The sequence below is a fragment of the Macrosteles quadrilineatus genome, unplaced genomic scaffold, assembly GCF_028750875.1.
Source record: "Macrosteles quadrilineatus isolate MER2022 unplaced genomic scaffold, UCM_ALF_1.0 Scaffold_2__2_contigs__length_208266976, whole genome shotgun sequence".
NCBI classification, from domain to species: domain Eukaryota; kingdom Metazoa; phylum Arthropoda; class Insecta; order Hemiptera; family Cicadellidae; genus Macrosteles; species Macrosteles quadrilineatus.
This window is the reverse complement of record NW_026542595.1, coordinates 171,863,276-171,885,870: the sequence shown is the minus strand read 5'-3', so window position 1 is coordinate 171,885,870 and position 22,595 is coordinate 171,863,276. Positions and strand designations below refer to the sequence as shown.

Here is a 22,595-nt window from a genome sequence, read left to right as displayed (position 1 = left end):
ACTTAAATGCTTTCTCAAACGTTTGAGTTACTTTCAGACTCTTAAAACATAAGAGTTTTCTTACTACGTGGAGCCAGGTTGGTGGGTTAGATTCCCTGCATACCCAAAACATTTTAACGCTTTACCTTTACAGTGTTTCAGCTACGGTACTTTCTTTCAACTCTTGTAACATAAGATTTATCTTAAACATGTGCAGGGGCTAGTTGGTGGGTTCGAGCCCCCAAAAAATGTAATGCTTTTCCTTTACAGTGGTTCAACTACTTTCAGACACTTGTAACATAAGAGTTTTCTTACCAGGCGCAGGGGCAGGCTGGTGGTAGGTGGTGACACTGTACTGCGGATGATGGTAACGTAAGTCCTCCAGCTGATGACTTGGTAGTTGCTGGATAAACTGACCCTGAGGAGTCCAACCACCCGGGGCAGCAGCTAAAACAAGCAAATGAATGTTGAACATAGAAACTACAGATATTGCTAGTAGACTTTAAGTGTAGGTTTGTTGTCCAGTAACTTTAGCTGTGTATGGCTATAGTGCTTGCCTGACCAAAAGTTCACTGATTCGATCCTGAGTAAGTCTGTAGATTTTGATTTGCCCTTGATAATATCCTGGCGTTGACCATTGAATAAATCACCCTAAATAAACAGCTGATCTTGATTAGCAACAAAGCTATACTCATGTTGTATTCATATTCAGTTTACACAGCATTCCTGGGATACAGTACATTGCCGTCTCAAAATTAATAATACTGTAATCATCATAAGTGTTAATGTAGGTTAAATATTTTTCATGCAAAAATTCTACAATGTGCATTTTCTCAAAAACAAATAGCCGAGAACGAGCAATAGTCCAAATATCTATTGTTCAATCCAGTCGCAATACGGTAATACAAAACAAGAAAAACAATTTTGTTGCCTTTTTGTGAACAAGTTTTCATGTTTTGAGATCTTGTAAATTTGATCGATTCGTTCTTACTACCATTACACATTCTTCTAGAATATAAACAATCTTTAAACAGAATAACTAGTGCATGAAAACATCGTCATTTAAATAAAATACTATCTTTGTTTTATATTTAGTAGTCAAGTCCTACCATGGTACTTACCGATTGGTGTGTTGGGGTCCGGAGGTGCCGGCGTTTGGTGCCAGACGGCATTGGGGAATCGATGTTCCCTGATGGGAGGCACAAACCCGGCCGGGTCTACCATCTGACCCTGCGGCACACTACTGTAGAACGGCATCACAGAACCGGGCTGTTACAAACAAACATTCAACTTACAGGGTGTTCTGTAATTCAAAGTATTGTAGAGTCACATAAAATCTAAAAACTTCCAAACCCAGTGGGAGCCTCAGCAAAAAGGGGAAATAATATGAGTTGGTAGCCTATTAATTTGTGTTTTGTTAACATTCAGCTTTGACCAGAAAAGGATATTTAGAATTCCCATTAATTCACTACCACCACTTTTTTTGTTTAAGTAATTTGCAGAACCGTTAAAGGGTTAGGTTTAAGATAGAATTAGAATACTGTAGGTTAGGTTAGAACCGAGACATACCTAAAATTTATTTAGGTATTGTTAGTACAATTTATGTGGTGGTAATAAATTAACAGAAAATTTCCGTTTATTTTTGTTTATGGAAAGATAATTATTTGTTGTAAATGCTCATTGATGAAAATTGAAAACAGTCCATGTCTCCTGATGTTTTTTATTTAAGTTTACAATAACTAAAAAAAATAATAATTTAAAATGACTATAGGAAATTGAAATTATATCGAGATAAATTAGTTATTATTGCTATCCCATATCCTGTATGTTTTGTGTAGGATGAACACAATTTGCTTAATCTGCCTGGATAGACTTAACACTTTTGAACGAGTTCTAGCGTTTTGTCGTTTTTGACAAGGTTTTCCAGAAGACCACGATTCTACAAAAATTTTGTTTGTTTTTGTCTATTATTTTTGTATATTTGTTTTTTTTGTTTGCAAAAATTTAATATAATTAAAATAAATAAATAAAAATAAACTAAGAAAATTGTCAGTTTATTGTCAGTCACAAAATACATAAATCATTGAATTAAACTATATGAGAAGTGTACACCAGACATTAAAGTGTATATAAAGTGCATTTAAGTGTTTGTACGCTAAATGTACACCTAAATAAACAATAATCTCAATCAGGCCCTACTTCAAAAACATAACTATTTCTATGTATTCGTCAAGGTGTAGCTAAAATTGTTGACGCGAGGGGGTTGCAGCTTAGCAATAAATAAGTGGGGGTGGGAGTGACGTGACGTCACAGATCAATGTGAATCTAGAGACTTGCCACCGAGCAATACCAGTTACCCCCCTCAGTGGAGGTAGCATGACGTCACCACTGGGGATGTGAGGGGGCGTCCAAAAAATATTCAAAAACAACTCCAGGTTATGTTAGAAATATTCTAAATTTCTATTTACAAACATTTGTGGCTTGAAGGAAACCCAATTATTGCCTACTTGTTTATTTAATACTCGAAATGGGTTGTAAGCTATTTTGAAGGTTCTAAAAGTTGAGAATAAAATATAAAACATCACAGAAAATCGATCTATTAACATATAGCGCCTAGCAATTGAGTGATGCCACCCGCAACACTTATATGTTGACCACGCAGCGTTGTCTTTACCAGCGGCGCTAAACCACAAGTATTTGTAAAGGTATTAATCCACGGTATCTCCAGGAGTTTTTTTATTTTTTTGAAATTTGGTTTTTAATGGCTCGAAAATGGCCCGCACGGTTTTGGTCAATATTTAGTATAAAGTCCTTTAAATTCTGAACAAAATGGTACAAATCCCATTTCCGTAAAAATTACGATTCAAAAGTTACTGTACCGGTACCTAAAGTTATTTTCCCATAAAAACCCTATACAAAAATAAAAAATGGATTTGAGGAAAAAAGTACGGAACTGTAACAATTACGGTTCAAAGGTTATTGCAACTTTTGTGATTTTTTCTATATAAAATATCATAGCTACTCCCACCGCTTACCCATGATAAATATTGTTGACAAACTTATGGGAGAAAGTATGTGTCAGATTGCTGATGCCGTTTATTTGTTTCGTTGCAGTGCATAGCGATTGATGCAACATCGGTCTGAATAAAGGGTTATAAATAACATTAATTTGATTTATGTATTATCTCGTTCCCTTAAGTTGCATCGTAAAAATTAACAATTTAATTGGTTTTGCAAAAGAAATACTTAAACAAAAACAAATAATTTTTATGATCCACCATTTATGTTCTGATTGGTCGGAATCAAGGACTCGAAGTTGTCATATTTGTGTTGTCGCGGTGGAGTGTTCCGTACATGTTATATTAGATGTGTCTGATGTATACAATATCAACCTTTTCGGTTGGACACCAAACGTTGAACACATTCACAATTTCAATAACATTAAGGTTAGTTCAGAGATTCAGGATACAAATTATACCAAGTCATTATGGAAATACACGCTGAAGGGAATGAGAAGGATGAATGAAGTGCGAAAAGGTGTCAGTAGAACTGTAGAAGGCAAGTTGAAAGAGCGAGAGTCAGCTAGGTTGCACTGGTTGTGTTGTGGTGGTGTTGGGTGGTACCGACCTTGACAATGACGTAACCACTATCTACTGCTACTACCATTGTCAAGGACCACCACACTAGCTAAACCTACAAATACTCAGCTCTTCACGACACAACCAAATATACTTATATATTTCCCCAGTGTCAAAAACAGAAATATTATTTAAAGTTTGGTAGCCTTTGTTGCAGGAAGATGTTCTCAAACTCTCCAATATTATTTCACTCTATGGAAAACTATAGAGAGTAATATAAGAACATATTCCTGCAAGAACGAAGAATAGTAAGGTAACTTGAAATAATACAGAACCATTAGGAGATGTTACAGTAAACGCTCGGAAGTAAACAAGGTCGTAAATAAATGGAATTTTAACAATGCTCTGAAGGGTTAGCAAACACCTACATTAGGAGGTATTGAGTTATCAGTAAGGCCTATCTTTAAATCACAAAATGTATATAATGTATTATAGGTGTTAATGTACGTATATTAGTGTATTTTAATTTTAAATTATACTCTTTTGTTTATTAGGAAACAAATTAGTTGACCACGCACGTTGATTTGTACATATAAATTTCTGCAAATTTATGTGTACAAATAAAGTTATTTTGATTTAAATTGAATTCGATATGAATTTGAATGAAGCTTTTGAAAGCCATTGGAATAGCCAACTTCAAGTTTAAAATGCTACTACCCTACTTTTTAAATGGTATATTATAGTCTGTATGATGGAACCTGCCTTTTGAGTCCTGGCCCTCCGCCTACCTTGGGTCTAGACAATGGTCCCCTTGTCCGTGACAGGTTCCATAATACAGACTTTAGTAGTGTACAGTCTAGTCAATCGTCAACCTAAAATTTAAGTCCCATATTTTCCTTACTTCCACACCCAGAGATAACTTAAGTTTCCTATGACGTAGACTTAGGATTACGTAATCAGTAGACATTATTCTGTTGTTGGTTTCCATCGTTTCCATTATCCTATTGCTAGTAAGCACTCACACTATATATTCCTATGAATTTTAGCCGATTTTTACCCCTACTTTTTGAAAATGTTTTCGTAACATTTTGTTTTCTGATTAATTTTAAAATATAGGTAATTATATCGATCACGGACGTAAAATGTATTATAGCAATATTTTTTTATGGTAAGACAGAAGTAGGTTAGGTGAGACAGTAAAGGGGTGAGAGAGAAGGTGGTTTAGAATGTGGTAGGTCAGTGAGTAGTCCCCAAACTCAAAGGGCGCCGAGACAACGTTGTTTAAAGGGAATTTAAAGGGGTTTATAGGGCCTGTATGCAATTTTTTTTAATTCTTTCGTTAAAAAAACACTAGATAATTCTACGAATGCATAGAGTATTTTTTATATAAAAAGGTACATTTTTCAAACGTATGTAAGATTTTTTCGGCAAACTTGTTGTGCTAGTGAACCTAGGTCTATATGTTTAAGTCATCCATTTTACTTAACTATTATTTATTATTAATATTATTTTTTAGAAATAAAATAACAAAGAGCATAACTCTTTGTTATTTTATTTCTAAAAAATAATATTTGTAGTTCAAACTAAGAAAATTGTACTTAATTTTTCAACTAATCTCAATATTATGATGAAAAGTGCAATTTTTAAAAAGAAATATAAGAAAAATTGAAAACCACGAACTAATTCACGCAAAATTGAATACAGACGGATTGCAGTTGTATATTAGGCCTATGTTTAATTGTGTTGATTATGTTTGAATAGACTACCAAACGGCTGTTGCCCCATATCCGTCTCCTATAGAGTGATGAAAACATATCACAGACTGTTAGAAAAATTTGTTTTTGTCAATAAACAAAAATAAATCTACGATTACGCTCTATTCAGGGGTGTAACAACTAAAAAAAAAATGACTATACACTTAATATAGTATATAATCAATGCTAAAACTCACCATTGTAGGTGTTAAGGCAGGGTTACCAACTGCGGCGGGAGATTCCAGTTTTATGTCTCTCACTGGCTGCAAAACAAAAATACGAATCATAATTTAGAAAATAAAATGAGAGACAATTAATTATTAAATTAAAACCGTGAATGTTTGATAAAGGCTGCATTGTTGAACGTTCATCAGTTGATAGTTATTTGTCAAAGCTTTGAACACCAAGATTGTGATCAAAGAGGAATGTGTACAACTGTTGTATTTAGAACTCGAGAATATTGTGTTTTGAGTGTTAAATTTATTCAAAAATTAAAGATGTTTTATGAAAATCGCTATACAAAATTTTCCGGTAAGAAGTGCTAATAGGATACTACAACGATGTCTGTTCGACTAATCTTAATTTTTTGGACTCATTTTCTTAAAACTGTTAGAACAAAATATCTCTTTGTTTGGCTGTTTCAAAACTATCTAGGCAATTAAAATTGTTAAATATATGAGAAAGTGACACAAGGAACACTGTTTTGTTGCAATTTGACACTAGAGTGTTCTGTTTCGTCTTATTTTATATAGGCCTAAGTGACTTTTTTTTAGTTTTAATGTATAAAATAGGCTATAATCGAAGCTGAACGTAATTCACAAGGTACATTTTTACGAATATTGTTGTGAATCGATTCAAACTATGGGTCAGGAAAATTTACGTTCTAAGTTCATACACATTAAATATTTAAATGCGTTCTCCCTTATTATGGTGCGAACTTTCAATGCATTGTCAATAAAATCAGCACTCTTTCACAAGTCGAAAATGAATTCAAAAACACAATTATGTTAATCTAAAATGTGTATACGTTCAGCATGTGTCCATTTTCTCTCGAAACAAACTCTAAACTAATGAACAAATGGAATTGGTCACGTATTTCCAAGTTCACCTGGCCACAGGCACAAAAGAATATGAAAAATGATATTCTTTCGCGCCAATTAGACTTTGCGCGGGTAAAAGATGCCGCCAGTCTCCAGGGAACTCTAGACAGAAGCTACCGGAGCCTTTAGAAATAAGACAAATTGAAGATGTTTGTTCAGAAGCCTAGGATCGGCGGAACGGGACGATTAGGTATACAGTCTCTACCGTGTTCCCTTCAGGTGCTATTCTCCGATGGAAAAACAACTCGGAAAGCAAAATAAAATTCGTAGCTGAATAATTTAAATCCAGAATTTACTTACTCGGAAGACCTCAAGTATTATTGTTTTTAGGCATAAGCTTATTTATTGGAGTGTAAAATTGAAAAAAATACTTTTGTTAGTGTGCCTTCTAAAATCTGGATGAATCAATTTCCCAATTAGTGTTCATACTTTGTCTAGTTTCTTCAAAGCTGTTCATTTAAAAAAGTTGCAGAACAACACTAACAACGCAGAACGCAGGTGAAATAAAGTAAATTTTATTGGCTCACTTTCGAGACTAACTATATAACGGAAACGAAAGCAATACATTTTAAAATAATTAATTAGATATACAATTTGTAGTGTAATCGACGGCAGTGAAACCAGCGAACACAGAATACAAATTATATAAAAAAATGTGTTCACACTCAACTGAATGAGGGGTTAGGATAATTCATGAGAGTGCAGTAGGCCTACGTGGAAGTGATATGCTAGTATGCTACTCAATGACTGTGGTGTGTGTGTACGTATACTACACGGTACACTACAGTGTGTAGGTGTGTGTGTGCGTATCGCCTCGGCCTTGTCTGTCACCAATGAGAGACGAGAAGTCATGTGACCAAACCACGTGACCCTTCATAGACAAAACAGGTTCAGATTCAACTCCGTCGCGTAGCGTTACTGTTCATACAGAAACGAAAACAATGAAACAATGCAACGAAACAAACAGCTGATCTGGTAGTCGATGTTTTAGAACGGCTAGTATACAGCAAACCAACAATGCGACAAAATAAACAGCTGATCCAGTAACCGATGTTTTAGAACGGATAGTATACAGCAAACCAACAATGCGACAAAATAAACAGCTGATCCAGTAACCGATGTTTTAGAACGGCTAGTATACAGCAAACCAACAATGCAATGAAATAAACAGCTGATCCCGTAGTCGATGTTTTAGAACTCCTAGTAAACAGCAAACCAACAATAACGAAATAAACAGCTGATCCAGTAGTCGATGTTTTAGAACGGCTAGTATACAGCAAACCAACAATAACGAAATAAACAGATGATCCAGTAGTCGTGTTTTAGAATGGCTAGTATATAGCAAACCAACAATAACGAAATAAACAGCTGATCCAGTAGTCGATGTTTTAGAACGGCTAGTAACAAACTTTAGTCACGGTAAGGTTTACGAAATAACCACGACCGGTAGATAAGGTGCATATTTGTACAATACTTTACTTCACATACACCACAAACCTCTAGACATCCTTAGAGGCTTAAAGTTTCCAATTTGCCACCAATTAAGGGTAGCTCAGTTGGGGGTAGTGCAAGTCACCTTTCTAATTATAAAAAGACAGATATGGCCTGAAGATCGACTCCACTTTCCGACCTTCCCAGATGATAAAATAACTCAACGTAGGCATATTTTTATTGTTTGGTCCATTTGAAAATTAAATACCAACACAGTTCCCATTCTAGAATAAAAAACGAGATTTTCAATATGCTTGATTATTGTGAACCATAGTTTCAACAAAGAATATAGAATAAACACTAATTAGCTCTCGACAGGTTTTACTACAAAATCATACTTCAAACTACAGTACCAATAAAGTGTTAACCACTACTATCAATTTTTGTTTGGTTATCCAACATAAAAAATAAACGGCATAGAAATAAACGTGTACAGTAGAACCTTGATAACAAGACTCTCATGGGGATTGTAAAATAAGACTTGTTATCAAGGTTGACTTCTTATCGAGATTTGTAATAACATGTGATTAGGGGTAATATAATTTTAAGGGAATTTGAAAATGACACTAGTTATCAAGGGCAACTTGTTATCGAGGGTCTTCTTATCAAGGTTCCACTGTATTTTAACATGTAAACACGAGGTTCGCACAGAAATCCACGAAGCATGAAGCATTGCATGGGACGAGGGGAGTGTCGTTCAGAGTTGCCAATCTACACTTGGGATATTTGTTGCGTAGGTTGGCAGTACTTGATGTGCCAGGGACGCACGTACGCACCACCCCCACCACCGCGCCATTCTTATCTATTTGAACAGTTTGGAAATCGTTTGTTATCGTCAAGTGCGTAAACTACATAACGAGTTCGGCCTGCAGTGCCAATTAAGTTCAGCCTCAAAACTAAATTAGCTTTTTCAAAAATAGCAAGCTCCTTATGATACAAATTATTTTTTTCAATAGAAAAAATCGATTAATTTGAATTCAGCTAAAATTTTTCAATTGTTTTTAGAGAGAGGACCGAATTATTGTTGAAAATGCCTGAAAGCTTTACAAATGTTATGTTAAAAATTACTGTACAATGATCCAATAGTAAAAATTAAACATTAGGCTAACTTTCTTTTGTAGAATAAACTGTTAGAATTGCGTATGATTGCAAATTTGATCGAGTATGTCCAACGATCACAAAAACGAAAACAGGTGATTTCACAGTAGTGTAGCGAAAATGTAATTTTGGAAACGAAAAAAAGAAACACAAGAAATTCTAGAAACGCTTAATGTATTGCTAAACCATTCTTAACTTTAAAAACTACAAAAAGCTGTAATCTAGGCCTACATATAAATAGCTGATAAAACCAATCAATTGGTGCTACTGTATTTTTATTACTGTTGAAATTGGATGAATGGGTTTATAAAATGTTATTGATAATTTATGAGTTTAATTACGAGTTTCAAAGAGAAATTAGCTATTGTAGCCGTATTTTACGAGCACGATAATAAACAGTGGTAATAAAACAATTCTATGGCATTTATTATACGTATACAACATGATAGCAACTAATTAACGATAACTAGTATTTCCTGTGGACAATGAATGGAAAAATAGTTCTTATCTGTGTTAATACGTTTCGAGGGGAATATTTAGTTACCATTTCAATGCTTTACCTTCCTACCTTGCATATAGAAATATTTTATTGATATAGCCTACGGCACACAGATTAAATATATTTAATTTCCAACTACTGAGATATTCCTTTGGCCTTAATTGTACACACTCAGATACGAAAACACACAATATAAAGCCAAGTTTCATAATTCTATCTGTTTAGTTTAGGTGCCGTCATGATCGAAAACAAAACCAAATTGATCACAAATGAAGTCGTGCTTAACAGAACCATAAAAATAAAATATTGGCCCGTCGTTCACCCACTTTCTAAACTTTCTCCAGCACTTTCTCTGCGCAACGCATTTTCTCATTTTCGGCGGCGTTACGATTTTGTTGCGCTACCAACGTAAGAGTAAACAACTTGTAGCATTGACTATAGATACACGATTTGCAACCTGTCTTCAATCTATTGTTTTAATATTTTCAGCCGTTATGTAGTAATTAATAAGGAATTGGAATATGCCTACATTGTTGTATCATCCTTCAAATGTTTCATTAATATAGAAAATGTGAAATGAAATGAAATGAAAACTTTAAGGTGTATTTATTTCCAATATCATCCGAGGGCGTTGATTTTTTAATTATTGAGGTTATTTTATCAACTTTAAAATTATGATACCGTTTGGAACGATTTATCTGTCCCTATAGCGTCTGGTGTTAAACTTGGGGATGCACAAATTATACCCTGAAATACTAATCAATTTTAATAAAAAAGCCATACCTAAATATCTTCAGACTTAACTGCAACATGAACCCTATCTATCTACTTGGGATATCTAAAGTTATTGCAAATAAACACTTTTATTTTTATTTTAGGCTACAGAAATGTATTGTTTATTTAGGAACAAAGACGGTATAAAAGTGTAATAAAAATTAAATTACATTTAAATAAATACGAAATATGCTAACAAGATAATAGTTGGAGAAATCGTCTTTCTAAACTGTATTCGAAATTTTAAGACCTCCAGGAATAACTACGGATTGCGGAAACACACAAACGAAAACACTAGTACCACTACGACAAAAATACTAATTGATAGCGGTAAGCAGCAGACGATCAATTCAGATCAGCTGATCCGACAATGCAACAGCTGGTGGATAAACACAGTTGGTCTCAAGTCTATTTATATAGGCTAACACCAGGGAGGTAACCGACCTCCACTGGATACAAAGTTGACCATCGAGGAGGGAATTTGACCACCCAATAACTGCCAATGTAGGGAAATTTTGTATTACAGTTGCTGGTAAAAGAATTTAGTTTGTTCATGAATTCACTTGTAAACATTTACCCCTGAGTAGGTTGTAGGCTTTTTTCAAATTCATACTGTACGTTACCTTTTTGTAAAGTATGCTCGTAAAAGTGGTAGATATGGTAAGTCCAACTATTTTTATTTCAATATTTTCAGAACAATTCAAATAGACTAACTCAAGCTATAAATTAAGTTTAACTTGTGATAAAATGTCAAAAGGTTGACTGCTAAGAGAGGGGACCTAATGTCTTCAAATTGTTTAACCAAACACACAATTACAATTAACTATATAAAGTGTCATAATCAATAATAGGCTGTCTCATTTAGTGTCTATTACTCGTAAATAAGGGTGTAGTGGTACCGGTAGTTTTGCGTTTACGTTGTAGCTTTGATTATGGCAACAAAACAATATATTTTACCCAATACACTGGCACTTACCACAATACTGTATAATTGTTCATTTAAAATGTACTACCGGTAATTGAACTAAAACTATAGAATAGGTACCTATTGCAATTTTGTCCCAATATTTACAAACACAAGTTTTACTGAGTGATTTAATGCACTTTAACTCGTCGCTTTGGTGGTAATGGTTGTTTTGAAGAGTTTTGGACCAGCCCCAGCAGCGGCCCGAGTCAAGGGCTGAGGGTTATTTTCGTCTATCAACTCAACTTGCAGTTGAATACAACTCGCGTTTTGGCTAGTCGAAACAAAACATTCGCTCCGGCTACGCCTTCACACAAAACATCTAGGAACATTGTTTCAACTTGAATTAAAATTGCGACAAAAATAAAAGTTTGTTCGAATAAATAAAGTCAGCTCTTACTACAGGTATGCTGTGATAGAAGGGCTTAATAAACTGCGAATTAAATGTTGATTTAGTGTAACTTAATCATTTTTTGTTGGCGTTTTTAAGTAATTTAATTGATCAAATCTCATACACAAAATATTATCAAATTAAATAAAATCATTGATTCAGCCAGAATTTAAAATATAGGTAGGCTATGCAAGATCATCTGTTAGCCTACACCGGTAAAAATTATTGTGCGTTTGAAATATAAAATTTTTAATTAGCACAAATAGAACTCGTCATACTTAAACTTTAATGAGTCACCACAACTTTCCTTCAATCGACATATCACTTGTGTACATAAGATAAGACCTAATCTACTCTTGAACGGGTCAACATGTACACTCCGAACATAACTCTAACCCAAAATACAAATCGAATATTTATTCCAAAATGCATTATAACTTGACCAATAAAAGTTAACCTTGCATTCTCAAATTAATCGATTGAACATACGAACTGAAAGTCAAATCGACTGGTGTACAGTGTTATCCAGAATATGTTCTAATTATTAATGGCTACGTAACACCAGAATAATCAGGAAATAATAACAGAACGCACAACTCGAGAGTTGAATGAACTGCTAGAGTGACTCGTGCCGGCTCAGCTGTGCAACAATGTGAGTGTCAGGGGTGCCAACTGTGCAACAATGCAACTTTAGTGCTAACCTTTGGACAACAATTAGGTCAACATGGTGCTGAACCATCATCAGCGTAGGACGAGTGTCAACGATTTGTCAGTAGATTAACTGCATTATATTTTCACAAGGTGAATAATGGCAAGTAATTCACTGTTTCGTGTTAATATTTGGCTAATTCACAATTATTTTAATGTTATGTTTAACATTATAATTAATGGGAAATGAAGAAGACTATCATGGGTAACACATCACAGCGGAACGTATACTCCCAATTCAATTAATTACTTGAAATTAACTTCAAACTACACTTTTTTAATAAATTGAATGCAATAAAACTAAACGCGTGTGTTTATTAAGTATATTATAAAAACAAACTTAATTATTTATCATGGTAGGTAGCTTGTGTCTATCTACTAAATTTCTAGGCCCTACTAAATTTCTTTCTTTCCATTCCTTACCAAACATTGAGACAAATAGGAATTTAATAAAGTCTGTGCAAGTTATAAGTTTACAAAAGGATGATTCAATCTCACCTTAAAATGAAGTAGTGGGGATCCTCATAGCGGAAATATCCTTGAGACCCCTTACACTAATTGGCCAATTAACACTTATCTGACCAATACGCTACACTTCCACAATTATATAACACTACACACTACTCAACATAGGACGGTTGAACACTGTAGGCAGTGAGCGAGAACGAAGAGATCCGGGCAAAATAAACAAATGAAACTTAACAATAACAGTAATCAATAGCTGGCAGCGGTGAATCTAGGTTATGTTTGTGTCTTACACTCGCACTCACTTTACTGCACAACTCTGACTAAACACATGGCTGAAAATATGTAAACACTGAATTCTGAACACAAACGGTGGAAATGAGATCGATTTTGACTATTTCCGACACTTAAACACCACTCAAAACCGCTAAAACACACACCAAGACGACAGACACGGTGAAGTATCTATCTGACAGGCTCGCGTTCCCCCTTCCACTATTCCCCCCCACTACTGCAGCGCGCAGGCTTCACTACTCAACTTACCGAAAACATTCAAGGTCTGTGTACTATACGGGGTGAAAACATTTGAGTTACCTGCAGTAGCACTGATATTTCTGGCCCTTCTCTTTCTGGACTATGTAGGCCAAGAAAATATTGATTACGTTCGTACCGTAGCGTGATCGCCTCTGTTATGATGGAAGGGAGGTAATCTGGTATTATGGCAATATGACTATAGTATATTGTAAAGTTACATCCTATAACATAACATGCTGGGTTGTTAGTAAACACAATGAATTTATTTAACGGATTTATTCTAATGGTTTTACCCATTTTTACAACGTACGAAAATATAACCAATTACAGTCTGAACATATTAGTGATATAAAAAACACAGCTCTGAAATCCACCCTTGTGTTGAGCATGAAAATATATTTTGATTTGAAAATGTATCCATCAAAAACAAGGTTTAACTTCGGACCTTTCTTGATTAAGTTCTTACATTCAAAGTATTTTTATGTACCGTAATATAGACTGGATGTTTAGTAGCACAAATAAAATTAAAGGTGTATTTAATAGATTAATGTTTCTTAATAAAATAAGAACAAATTATTAGTTAACACGATTATGTTCAGCATTGATTACTACACTTAGAAGCTAATAGCACAAATGATTCGTTTGTCTGTGGTCTGTGCTATTAGTCTTGATGGGTTTGTGAGCTAACAGCGTTGTTACTAAGACATCAAAACTGTTTATAAATCCGGTTTTTAGAAAACATTTTAGCATTTGCAGACTTTTTTACGTCCAATATAAAGCAGAACGTAGGCATATGGAAAAATTCCTTGGCTGGTTCACGAATCCAAGATTATAATATTAGAAGTTGGTTTTCATGAGTGATCCAGATTTATTTAGGAGGGATATTTTAATATAGAGTATTTTACAAGCTTATCTTCTTACCGGTAAAATGCCGAGTAATATGGCCGTAAACCTCTAATAAAATATAAACAATTGTGCAAGGGTGCTTTTTTTTCTGCGAATCCAGGTACACTATTAATAATAGCTACGTGCAGGACAATTCGCAAAAAGAATTTACTATTGAATAATGACTTGTTTTAAGGGCATGAAAATACAGAAACAAAACAAAATTAGTGAAATATATCGTTTTTAAAACCTGCCAGTGGGGAGGGGGCGACCTACATAAAGCATGGGGGGGGGGGGATAATTGGTGTATCGAAGACCAAAACTGAACCTCCGGGTCCGGACTGGGAACAAAGACTTTTTAGACATCCTGGCAGGAGATGTTCTGACCTGAATATCGGTTGCATTGTACTACTAAAATACCCCCGCCGCAGCAACCCTGCAGACTAAGCGAATTTCCATTTGACTGATTGGATTTACACTAAAACGACTTCTTAAAATGTCACAATTATTCCCAATTTAAATAGAATTACTTTAACGAGTACTTAGGTTTACTGCAACATGGAGGGTAAAAAAGGGGGGGTTTTAATGTTAATAGTTTAGTAAGAAATAAATGCATTTTCCAAATCTGATAATGCACATTCTTAAGAGTAGGAAATATTTTTGTTAGATTATGTACAATTAATGAAGAAAAATAATAGTTGTATTTATTATTTTCCATATTATTAGTGGTAGGCCAAGTTAAATATTTTAATGTCTTCTTCTTTCTACAATCAATTACGGTATACAACTTGTATCCATTGTTACGAGTACCAGACCATTTCCATAAACAATTTTATTGTGTTAATCTCGTTTTATTGCAAATGTTAAGGTTAAAATTGTTTTTATGCAGCTTTCGAAATTTTGAGCATACCTTTCAAATGGTTTTCACATTTGCATTATTAACTCGTAACTTCTTTGGTATGTACGGTACACCAATAAATAACTCAAACGTAGTATTTTACCAGAGGACATGCTTAAGTTGAATCAATCAATACCTTCAATAGAGAAATTCTAAGTGTCGACTAAATCAATTTCCACCGACCTGGACATTATATTGCGAATTAATTGACAAGGTGTAATTGTAAACAAGTTAGGGGTGAAGCCCCCCCCCCCTCCCCTATATAGGTATACTACCCTCCCCCTGATGAAGATGAGGGGATGGCACCAGGGTCTATAGACACATTGTGTCTGTTAGTCAAAGATACCGCAACCTTTCTATATCGATTGGGATGTCAGTGGTGAACTAGGGGAGGACGTCAGTAGAAAAGTAGAAAAGTCAAAATAGTAAACAATATATATATATATATATATATATATATATATATATATATATATATAATTTAAACTTATAATACTCTTGTGCAATGCATTAGTAAAACGTGGAAATATTCTTCACATGACGACTGTATATCTTTTACTATAGCTTTTTGGAAGTTGGCTATGATGTGATTAGTGTATTAGTGCACTATTAGGCAAAGGTACTGTAATAGTAGATTTAAATTATTGAAATAGTTTTCATTAGATTTTTCAAATAATTAAACATCTATATTTAAAAAATTAAATTATTATCAATGGGTAATGGACCAGATAATGGTAGTTTTTAATGTAATATTAATCTCGAATGCAAAAATTTTAATATAAAAAATTGTTATAGCGAGATTTCACAACTTATGTGTTGTTTGATTAACCGTCAACTATAAAATCCCTGAAACTAAACACTTATTTTTATATTTTAATAATTTTATTGTGATGATTAATAAAAGTCTGTCTCATAGAACAGTTACTGGTAGGCACAATTTTCTCCAAAGTCATTCTATAGTGATCCAGCATTATACTCTGTGGCGATGCATAATCACGTTATCAACATTTTCAGCAAATTATCCGAAATTAAAAACTTAATGTTTATTAATAAACCAATTCTTCGATTAATAAACTCTGGATCAATTTAAAAATATAGGTAAATTTAGAGATCTATCGTTTCACAAGCGTGAACTGGACAATAAAATCCGAATCACAGAATGTGTAAAACGAAATAAAAGTGCCAACAATTGCTTATCATTCTTTATGCAGGTAGGTAAAAAAAATCCCACGATGAAATGACAAATACGATATGAAATGGGCTAATTTTAATATGTATTTATTATATCATTGCATGTAATTATAAAAAACCGGAGCGTCAACCAAAACAGTTTGAGCGGAACGCCTTCTAACAGTGAAACGCATATGAAGTCTGTACATGTATATCAGCTGTGGAACGTTGAATACAGGCGTTCAGAACTTATCACATACTAAATACAGAGTTCTCTTTAAAAAATATCATAGTACTATTTTTTATGGAACTAGTATTAGCGAATTTCCCTATAGGGAAGTAGCTATTACCATAGGTGGCACGGTAAGACCTAGACCCGGGACCGATTTACTTTTTCATTTAGATGTCCCCAGAGGCCAAAAACACCATTCGTTCAAATTTTTATATATGTATATATATATCTATATACGTCCGTGAACGCGATAACTTGAGTAATTTTAGTCCGATTTTGATGAAATTTGGTTTAAAGGTGTAAAGCGGGATAAACTTGAATGAGTTCGCGAACCAGCACGATCGGACCATGGGAACGGGGCTTTACGGGGGGTTTTATGGGGTAAAAATTGGGTTTTCTCACTTTTGACCCTCAAAACACAAAATTTTCCTATTTTCTTTAGACTTTTTTAAAGAGCTTAAAAAACAAATAATTTAGTTTATAAAAGTATTTTTGTTCGATTGTTAGTAACGGAGAAAATTAAACAATTGTAAATTTAAAATTCCCATTTTATTCTTATGGAGAATATTGTCAAATGTTGTAGTTTGCTTGTTTATGGATATATTATGATCAAACTTGGCAAATTTATTTATTTTGTACTAAGCTATCAATATTTTACTCAAAAACACACTTTATTAGTTTCCTTGTAGCAGCAAACCTAGGTACTCGTTAAACCTAATGTTATTAAAATATATTTAACTGAAAATCAATTCAGACAAATGGAAATTCGCTTAGTCGGCAGGTTTGCTGCGGCGGGGGTATTATGTGTTACTACCACATAATCAGCTCTTTTTTACAGCCATAATAAGAACGGCTCATGAAAATATTTTATCCGTGAATATAAAACATTTGCTAGGCTTGTAGCATGTTAAAAAAATTTTGCAAAACTTATGAAATCTATCATGACCATACTACTGGACCGAATTACACGCGGGTTGTACCAAAAGAAATGTTATCGGTCCTATATGTGCAGGGTTTATTTTTATTTTGAAAATATATATGTTAATTGAGTCAAAAATGGAAACTAAACTTTTCCTATGGAGATTTAACATGAGGCTAATTCTGGCTAATTCTATATATTAATAGGCAAGCATGTTTCTTGATAACCTTTTTTCTCAGCTCCTGTGTGCATCGCAGGTAAAATCTACGCTTGCTGTTAGAAATATATTTGCCTGCAGATGTGCAGAATCGCTTTATAAATTAAAATATACTCAAAAATAAGCACAACAAATTTGTTTAAAATATAAAAAAAATTAACATGGGCCTTATGGGTTGCCATTTTAGTGACGAAATAACAACAAAATAGACAAAGACAATCAAAACAAATGGAAGAAATTCCAATCACATGTTTTATGTACAGCGTGGGGTATAAATAGATTGTTTTAATATATTGATACAATATTTCAACTCTGTTCACTTAAGAGAACACCAAGTCTCATGATTACGTCTGGAAAATGTTAATTTCTTGTTGGTATAATATGTGAGTATAACCTCATAATATGGGAATTAAAATTTACATATGAATTATTTAAATCAAATGAACTGTTCATACTCTTGGGAATTCAACATTTGCAGTGCTTTACGTGTTAACAAAAATTTAAATGAAAATAAAATATAAACAAGCTTGTTAACGTATAATTTTTTAAGTAAATAACAAGTATTAGCTTATTAGTTATACCAACAGAATTTCTTAATTAAAATGTATTTAATTTTTAAAGCAAACTAGTTTCTCAGGAAAGCTTAGCGCCTTCAACCTACCCGACGCAACTTCAAAGCATTTACGCTCGCACGCTGCATCTCGCCAGTTGCAGGGGCTACGGAAATCACTACGATACCAACCCTTACTGCCGAGGGCCTAGGTTGGGGCCTGTGATACAATATGTCTGGGTAGGGAGCAATATAGGCCAATGTCACAGCTTCCCCAACGAATTCCCCCAAAGGGGAGAAAGGGGATACCCTGTTGATACAGTTTTGATTATTTTAGAGAAATTTCACGATTTTTAAATTGTCGTCAGTGAATTTGGATGTACAGAAAATCTATGTGTTAGAATACACTTTGAGCGCTCTCAAGGAAGTTTACTAGTCAAAGAGGGATCAGTTTAATATCCACTGTATGTAATCAATCTTTATTTGCTGTTACAGTACTTTGTATTCATTCTGACTTTTGACCATTTTGCTCGCTGTTGAAATGATTCTGCAAGGCTTAATCATTTTTTCTTCGTTGTCGTTCACATTTTCTTAAATTTTACACACAAAAATTATATAAAAGTTTATAACAAAGAAGTCGATTGCGTTTTGTCACTAACAATATATATTATATATTTATATATTCAGTATTTAAAACACATCATAGCAGTTAGAGTGGAAAACGCAGCTAGTGTCTTTTTTTGCATACAGTAGTTTCAAATTTAAAGTGTAGTGCCTGCAGAAATCTCTACGCAACAACCTAACATTTACGTTCGTAGGAAGCTCAACCAGCCTTGAAGGCGCTAAGTATATTATAAAGTAAATATTTAAATGATGAATAATCTAGATATTTTTATAAAACAAAATTCATCCAGATAATAATTTAGTTAAAATTCTGTAAAGGAGCGTTGTTATACCCCAATATAAAGAAAATGTTAGATAAATAAGTTAGGCCTATGTCTTTCTTTAAAAGTATATTCTTCACTCCTAAAAGTAACTTACATCTCTTATGTTTACATATCAACTTTCAATTTATTTTTATAAATACAGTAATACTAGGGCAAACGCAATAATATGTACAATTCAAAATTTACCTTCAAAATTCGGCGATCTTTTTCATAAATATCGTTAAATAGCATAGAAAAACTAAAACAAATAGTCTTACAAAAACCCTTCTCACCCTCCTGTTTTAAATTGTCACGTTCTATCATATTAAAATTAGTAGTTTTAATAAACAAATCCTGTTAAATTTGACTCATTTTCCATCAGCAAAGTGAACCATATATATTAAATAAAATATAGATTTACTATTCTTATGGGCCAGCTTCTGACAATGTCGTTTCTTGAATGTGTAAAAAGGTGTTTATCTTCACTGTTTTATTTTTCTAACATCAACAATAGTTTGTACCTGTAGAAACGCTTATTTTTAGACAATTCTGTATTTTTAAAGCTATACTAAATAGTACATAGCAAACTGTAAATTTACCCTAAACAAAACAAAACGTTTGCCAACATTAGATCCCTCAAAAATATAAAACACGAAACAACAATACAGGTTTTGTATTTTACAATAATGAAAAAAGACCTACAGTATCCAAAGTCAATGGTTTAACGTAAACATCAACTCAGATTGTCACAAGATTGACACAATTGTACAAAACCCTCAGATTGTATCAATGGCCGTTAGAACCTCCGTGACAGCTGCAAGATGTACGGATACCATTGTACAAACCCGGCGTACAGAATCGTTATGTACGCCGTACAATATCTTGCACCACTTGTGCGCCATAAGGCGCATACGGCAATTAAGAGGATTGAAATCCCGGGACGACAATAAATTAAATGCAGACAATAATTATAATAAAGGAGAAAAATCGATCGGTCGCCCGGGAGGGGGACGCGGTTTCCATGGCGACGCGGCGTAGTGAAATCTAATGATGTTGTACTAGCGTGCGCGAAAATGTTGTTTTAATTTATGCTACTATCGTGTTAGATGACATTCGGTAGCGTTCGAACCGTAGGTCGGGGAAAGTCTTCACTTTTACTGAGAATGATTTTATTTTCGTTTACAGTCGATATAAAATAAAATGTGTCATTCCCAAGCTGTAATTGTGAACAAAGGCAAAATGATCAGGTGGAAAAATTCAGTATCTATACATTAATAGGCAAGCATCGCAGGAAAAATCTACACCTACTTTTAGAAAGATATTTGCCTGTAGATGTGCAGAATACCTTTATAAATTAAAATAGGCTCATAAATATGCAGAAAAAATTAGTTAAACATTTTCAAAAACAAAATGGGCTTTAGTGCAAGCTGCTGACGAAATAACAACGAAATTTAAACAGAAAATTAAAATAAATGGAAGAAATTCAAATCACATGTTTTATTTACAGCGTGGGGTAAAAATAGGGAAGTCTGTTCATTACATATTTTTGGTCGAGTTTTCGACCACTGAACAACCTCTAGTTGTAATTAATGGTTTTGTTCAAATTGTGTTTCAAAATTTTCCATAGCAAAAACCAAGGTACTTCAGTATTAAACGGAGGCCACATTTTGTCAGCGCGCTGCGGCGGTTATGTTAGGTTGGGTTATCGTAAATATTATGTGTGTAGGACTTTCCTCGCTTCGTAATGAATCGAACGATACTTTCTATTATGATAACCCAACCTAACATAACCGCCGCAGCGCGCTGACAAAATGTGGCCTCCGTTTAATACTGAAGTACCAAAACCAATAATTCGTGCAAACATTCTATAATAATTTAATGGAAACTGGCAGAACCCCAAAGATGAACTGTAACTAAGGCTAGAGACAAATATTTTATTTTTGTTTATCTAAAAAGTCCCCACATCAATACAATATACAATATGTTTTTTTTTATACGGAGCTACGTAAGCCTACAGCCATCACGTATTTGGTACATGTTCCTTCTTTTCCCGAGCTCTTCTTTTAGCCATATTTTGTTCTGTCAATTCCAGATTGGTTTGATAAAGTTGTTCTGCTGGGGAGAGAAAATTAGATTTTTTACGACTCTCAAGGGCGTTCCGAAGTTTTTTGCACTATGTTTGACCAAAGTTTGTGATATGTTATATTGTTTGATGCAAAAAATACGACTCAAAACTCTCACATGCAAACAATGTAAAATTTGTTTAATCTACATCAGAAGGTTTATGTTTATCTTTACATTGACTTTTGAACGTACATACGTTGGGTTTTGTAACATTAACAAAGCTTTATTTTCAGAGAAAATTAAATAGGATATACCGTAATTTGCAAGAATTCCAATTTAACTGTCGACGGAATCAGTAACACGATTTTACTTATAAGACTTCTAACTGCACTATGCTTTGCTTTATTATTTGCATTTAAATAGTAAACTACAGTTTTAATTTTCAACCGTAAAAGGGCAATATTATTACCATTATATTGTAATTACTCATATAGAACCCCCATTTTTGATTCATCAGAACTTGTCTTATTTTGTTTGTCTGTTTACTTTTTAATCCTACTTCCTTGTTTAATTTTTAGCTGTTAAGTTAATCGTTCTAGCTAGTTAAATATTATATCTCGTATTTCTTTTCCCTGTTCATCGTTATTTTTTATGCTTACTGTATAGTCTTGCCATTACTTTCAATTGTTTATTGTTATTTGACAGTTATGTTTAGTTGGGGGTTTTCTTGTTTTATGTTTTATTTTTTTATATTTTTTTTATGTTAGATACTTTACTCACCGGAGTGGGAGTGGTCGATCCTCTAGATTTCCCCCTCCCTCTCCCCCGCTCGCCACGAGGGTAGTCATGGTTCAGGTACAACAAATGCTGCAACAAGAACATATTACATTAATACACAAAAGTCTGATCACAAAATAATCTCCGAACATTTACTTATATACTGGAATAAAGTGATTGATTGAGAGTGTCTGATAAGAGTGTCTAACAAGCCATATTATTGACTTTTGAAGTACAGTAAATGCCCTCTTTGCTATATCTATTAAATTTATTTATTGACATATCGTATTTCAAATCGATTGCATGTGATAAAGTAGAACCATGCCAATACTATAAGTAAAAGCGTCAAAGGTAAAAGACATAATAAAGAATCGTTCGCTGCGCACAAGTATAATGCTATCATAAAGTACTACAGTGTTTGTAATATTTAGTCAACGCTTTTAGTAACTCAATATTTGAAACCCATAAGACAGGTGATGTGAGATTTAACCATATAAAATGCTAACAACAAATTTAAAAGTACACATAAAACCCGATTAACAGTTCAGTAATCATGTCAAATGATTATTCTTGTCTTGTGTTAAAATCGGGATCACAATTTCTTTTGATCTTTTTGTAAAAG

At 33.7% G+C, this 22,595-nt stretch overlaps 1 protein-coding gene across 5 annotated transcripts in view; it reads right to left on the bottom strand.

Annotated features, from left to right (window-relative positions):
• LOC128985625 (methylcytosine dioxygenase TET-like) overlaps positions 1-22,595 on the bottom strand; it is an 88,681-nt gene that overhangs the window by 18,468 nt on the left and 47,618 nt on the right. For 2 of the 5 annotated variants that reach the window (XM_054405328.1, XM_054405329.1), the window contains exons 3-6: positions 21,977-22,063; positions 5,509-5,574; positions 1,101-1,248; positions 295-426 (exon numbers count right to left, since the gene is read on the bottom strand). In XM_054405328.1, the coding sequence (XP_054261303.1) occupies positions 295-426; positions 1,101-1,248; positions 5,509-5,574; positions 21,977-22,063 (433 nt within the window). Of the gene's footprint in view, positions 1-294; positions 427-1,100; positions 1,249-5,508; positions 5,575-12,834; positions 13,259-21,976; positions 22,064-22,595 lie in introns of those variants that run through there. The other 3 variants (XM_054405331.1, XM_054405330.1, XM_054405332.1) reach the window with 3 other exon arrangements.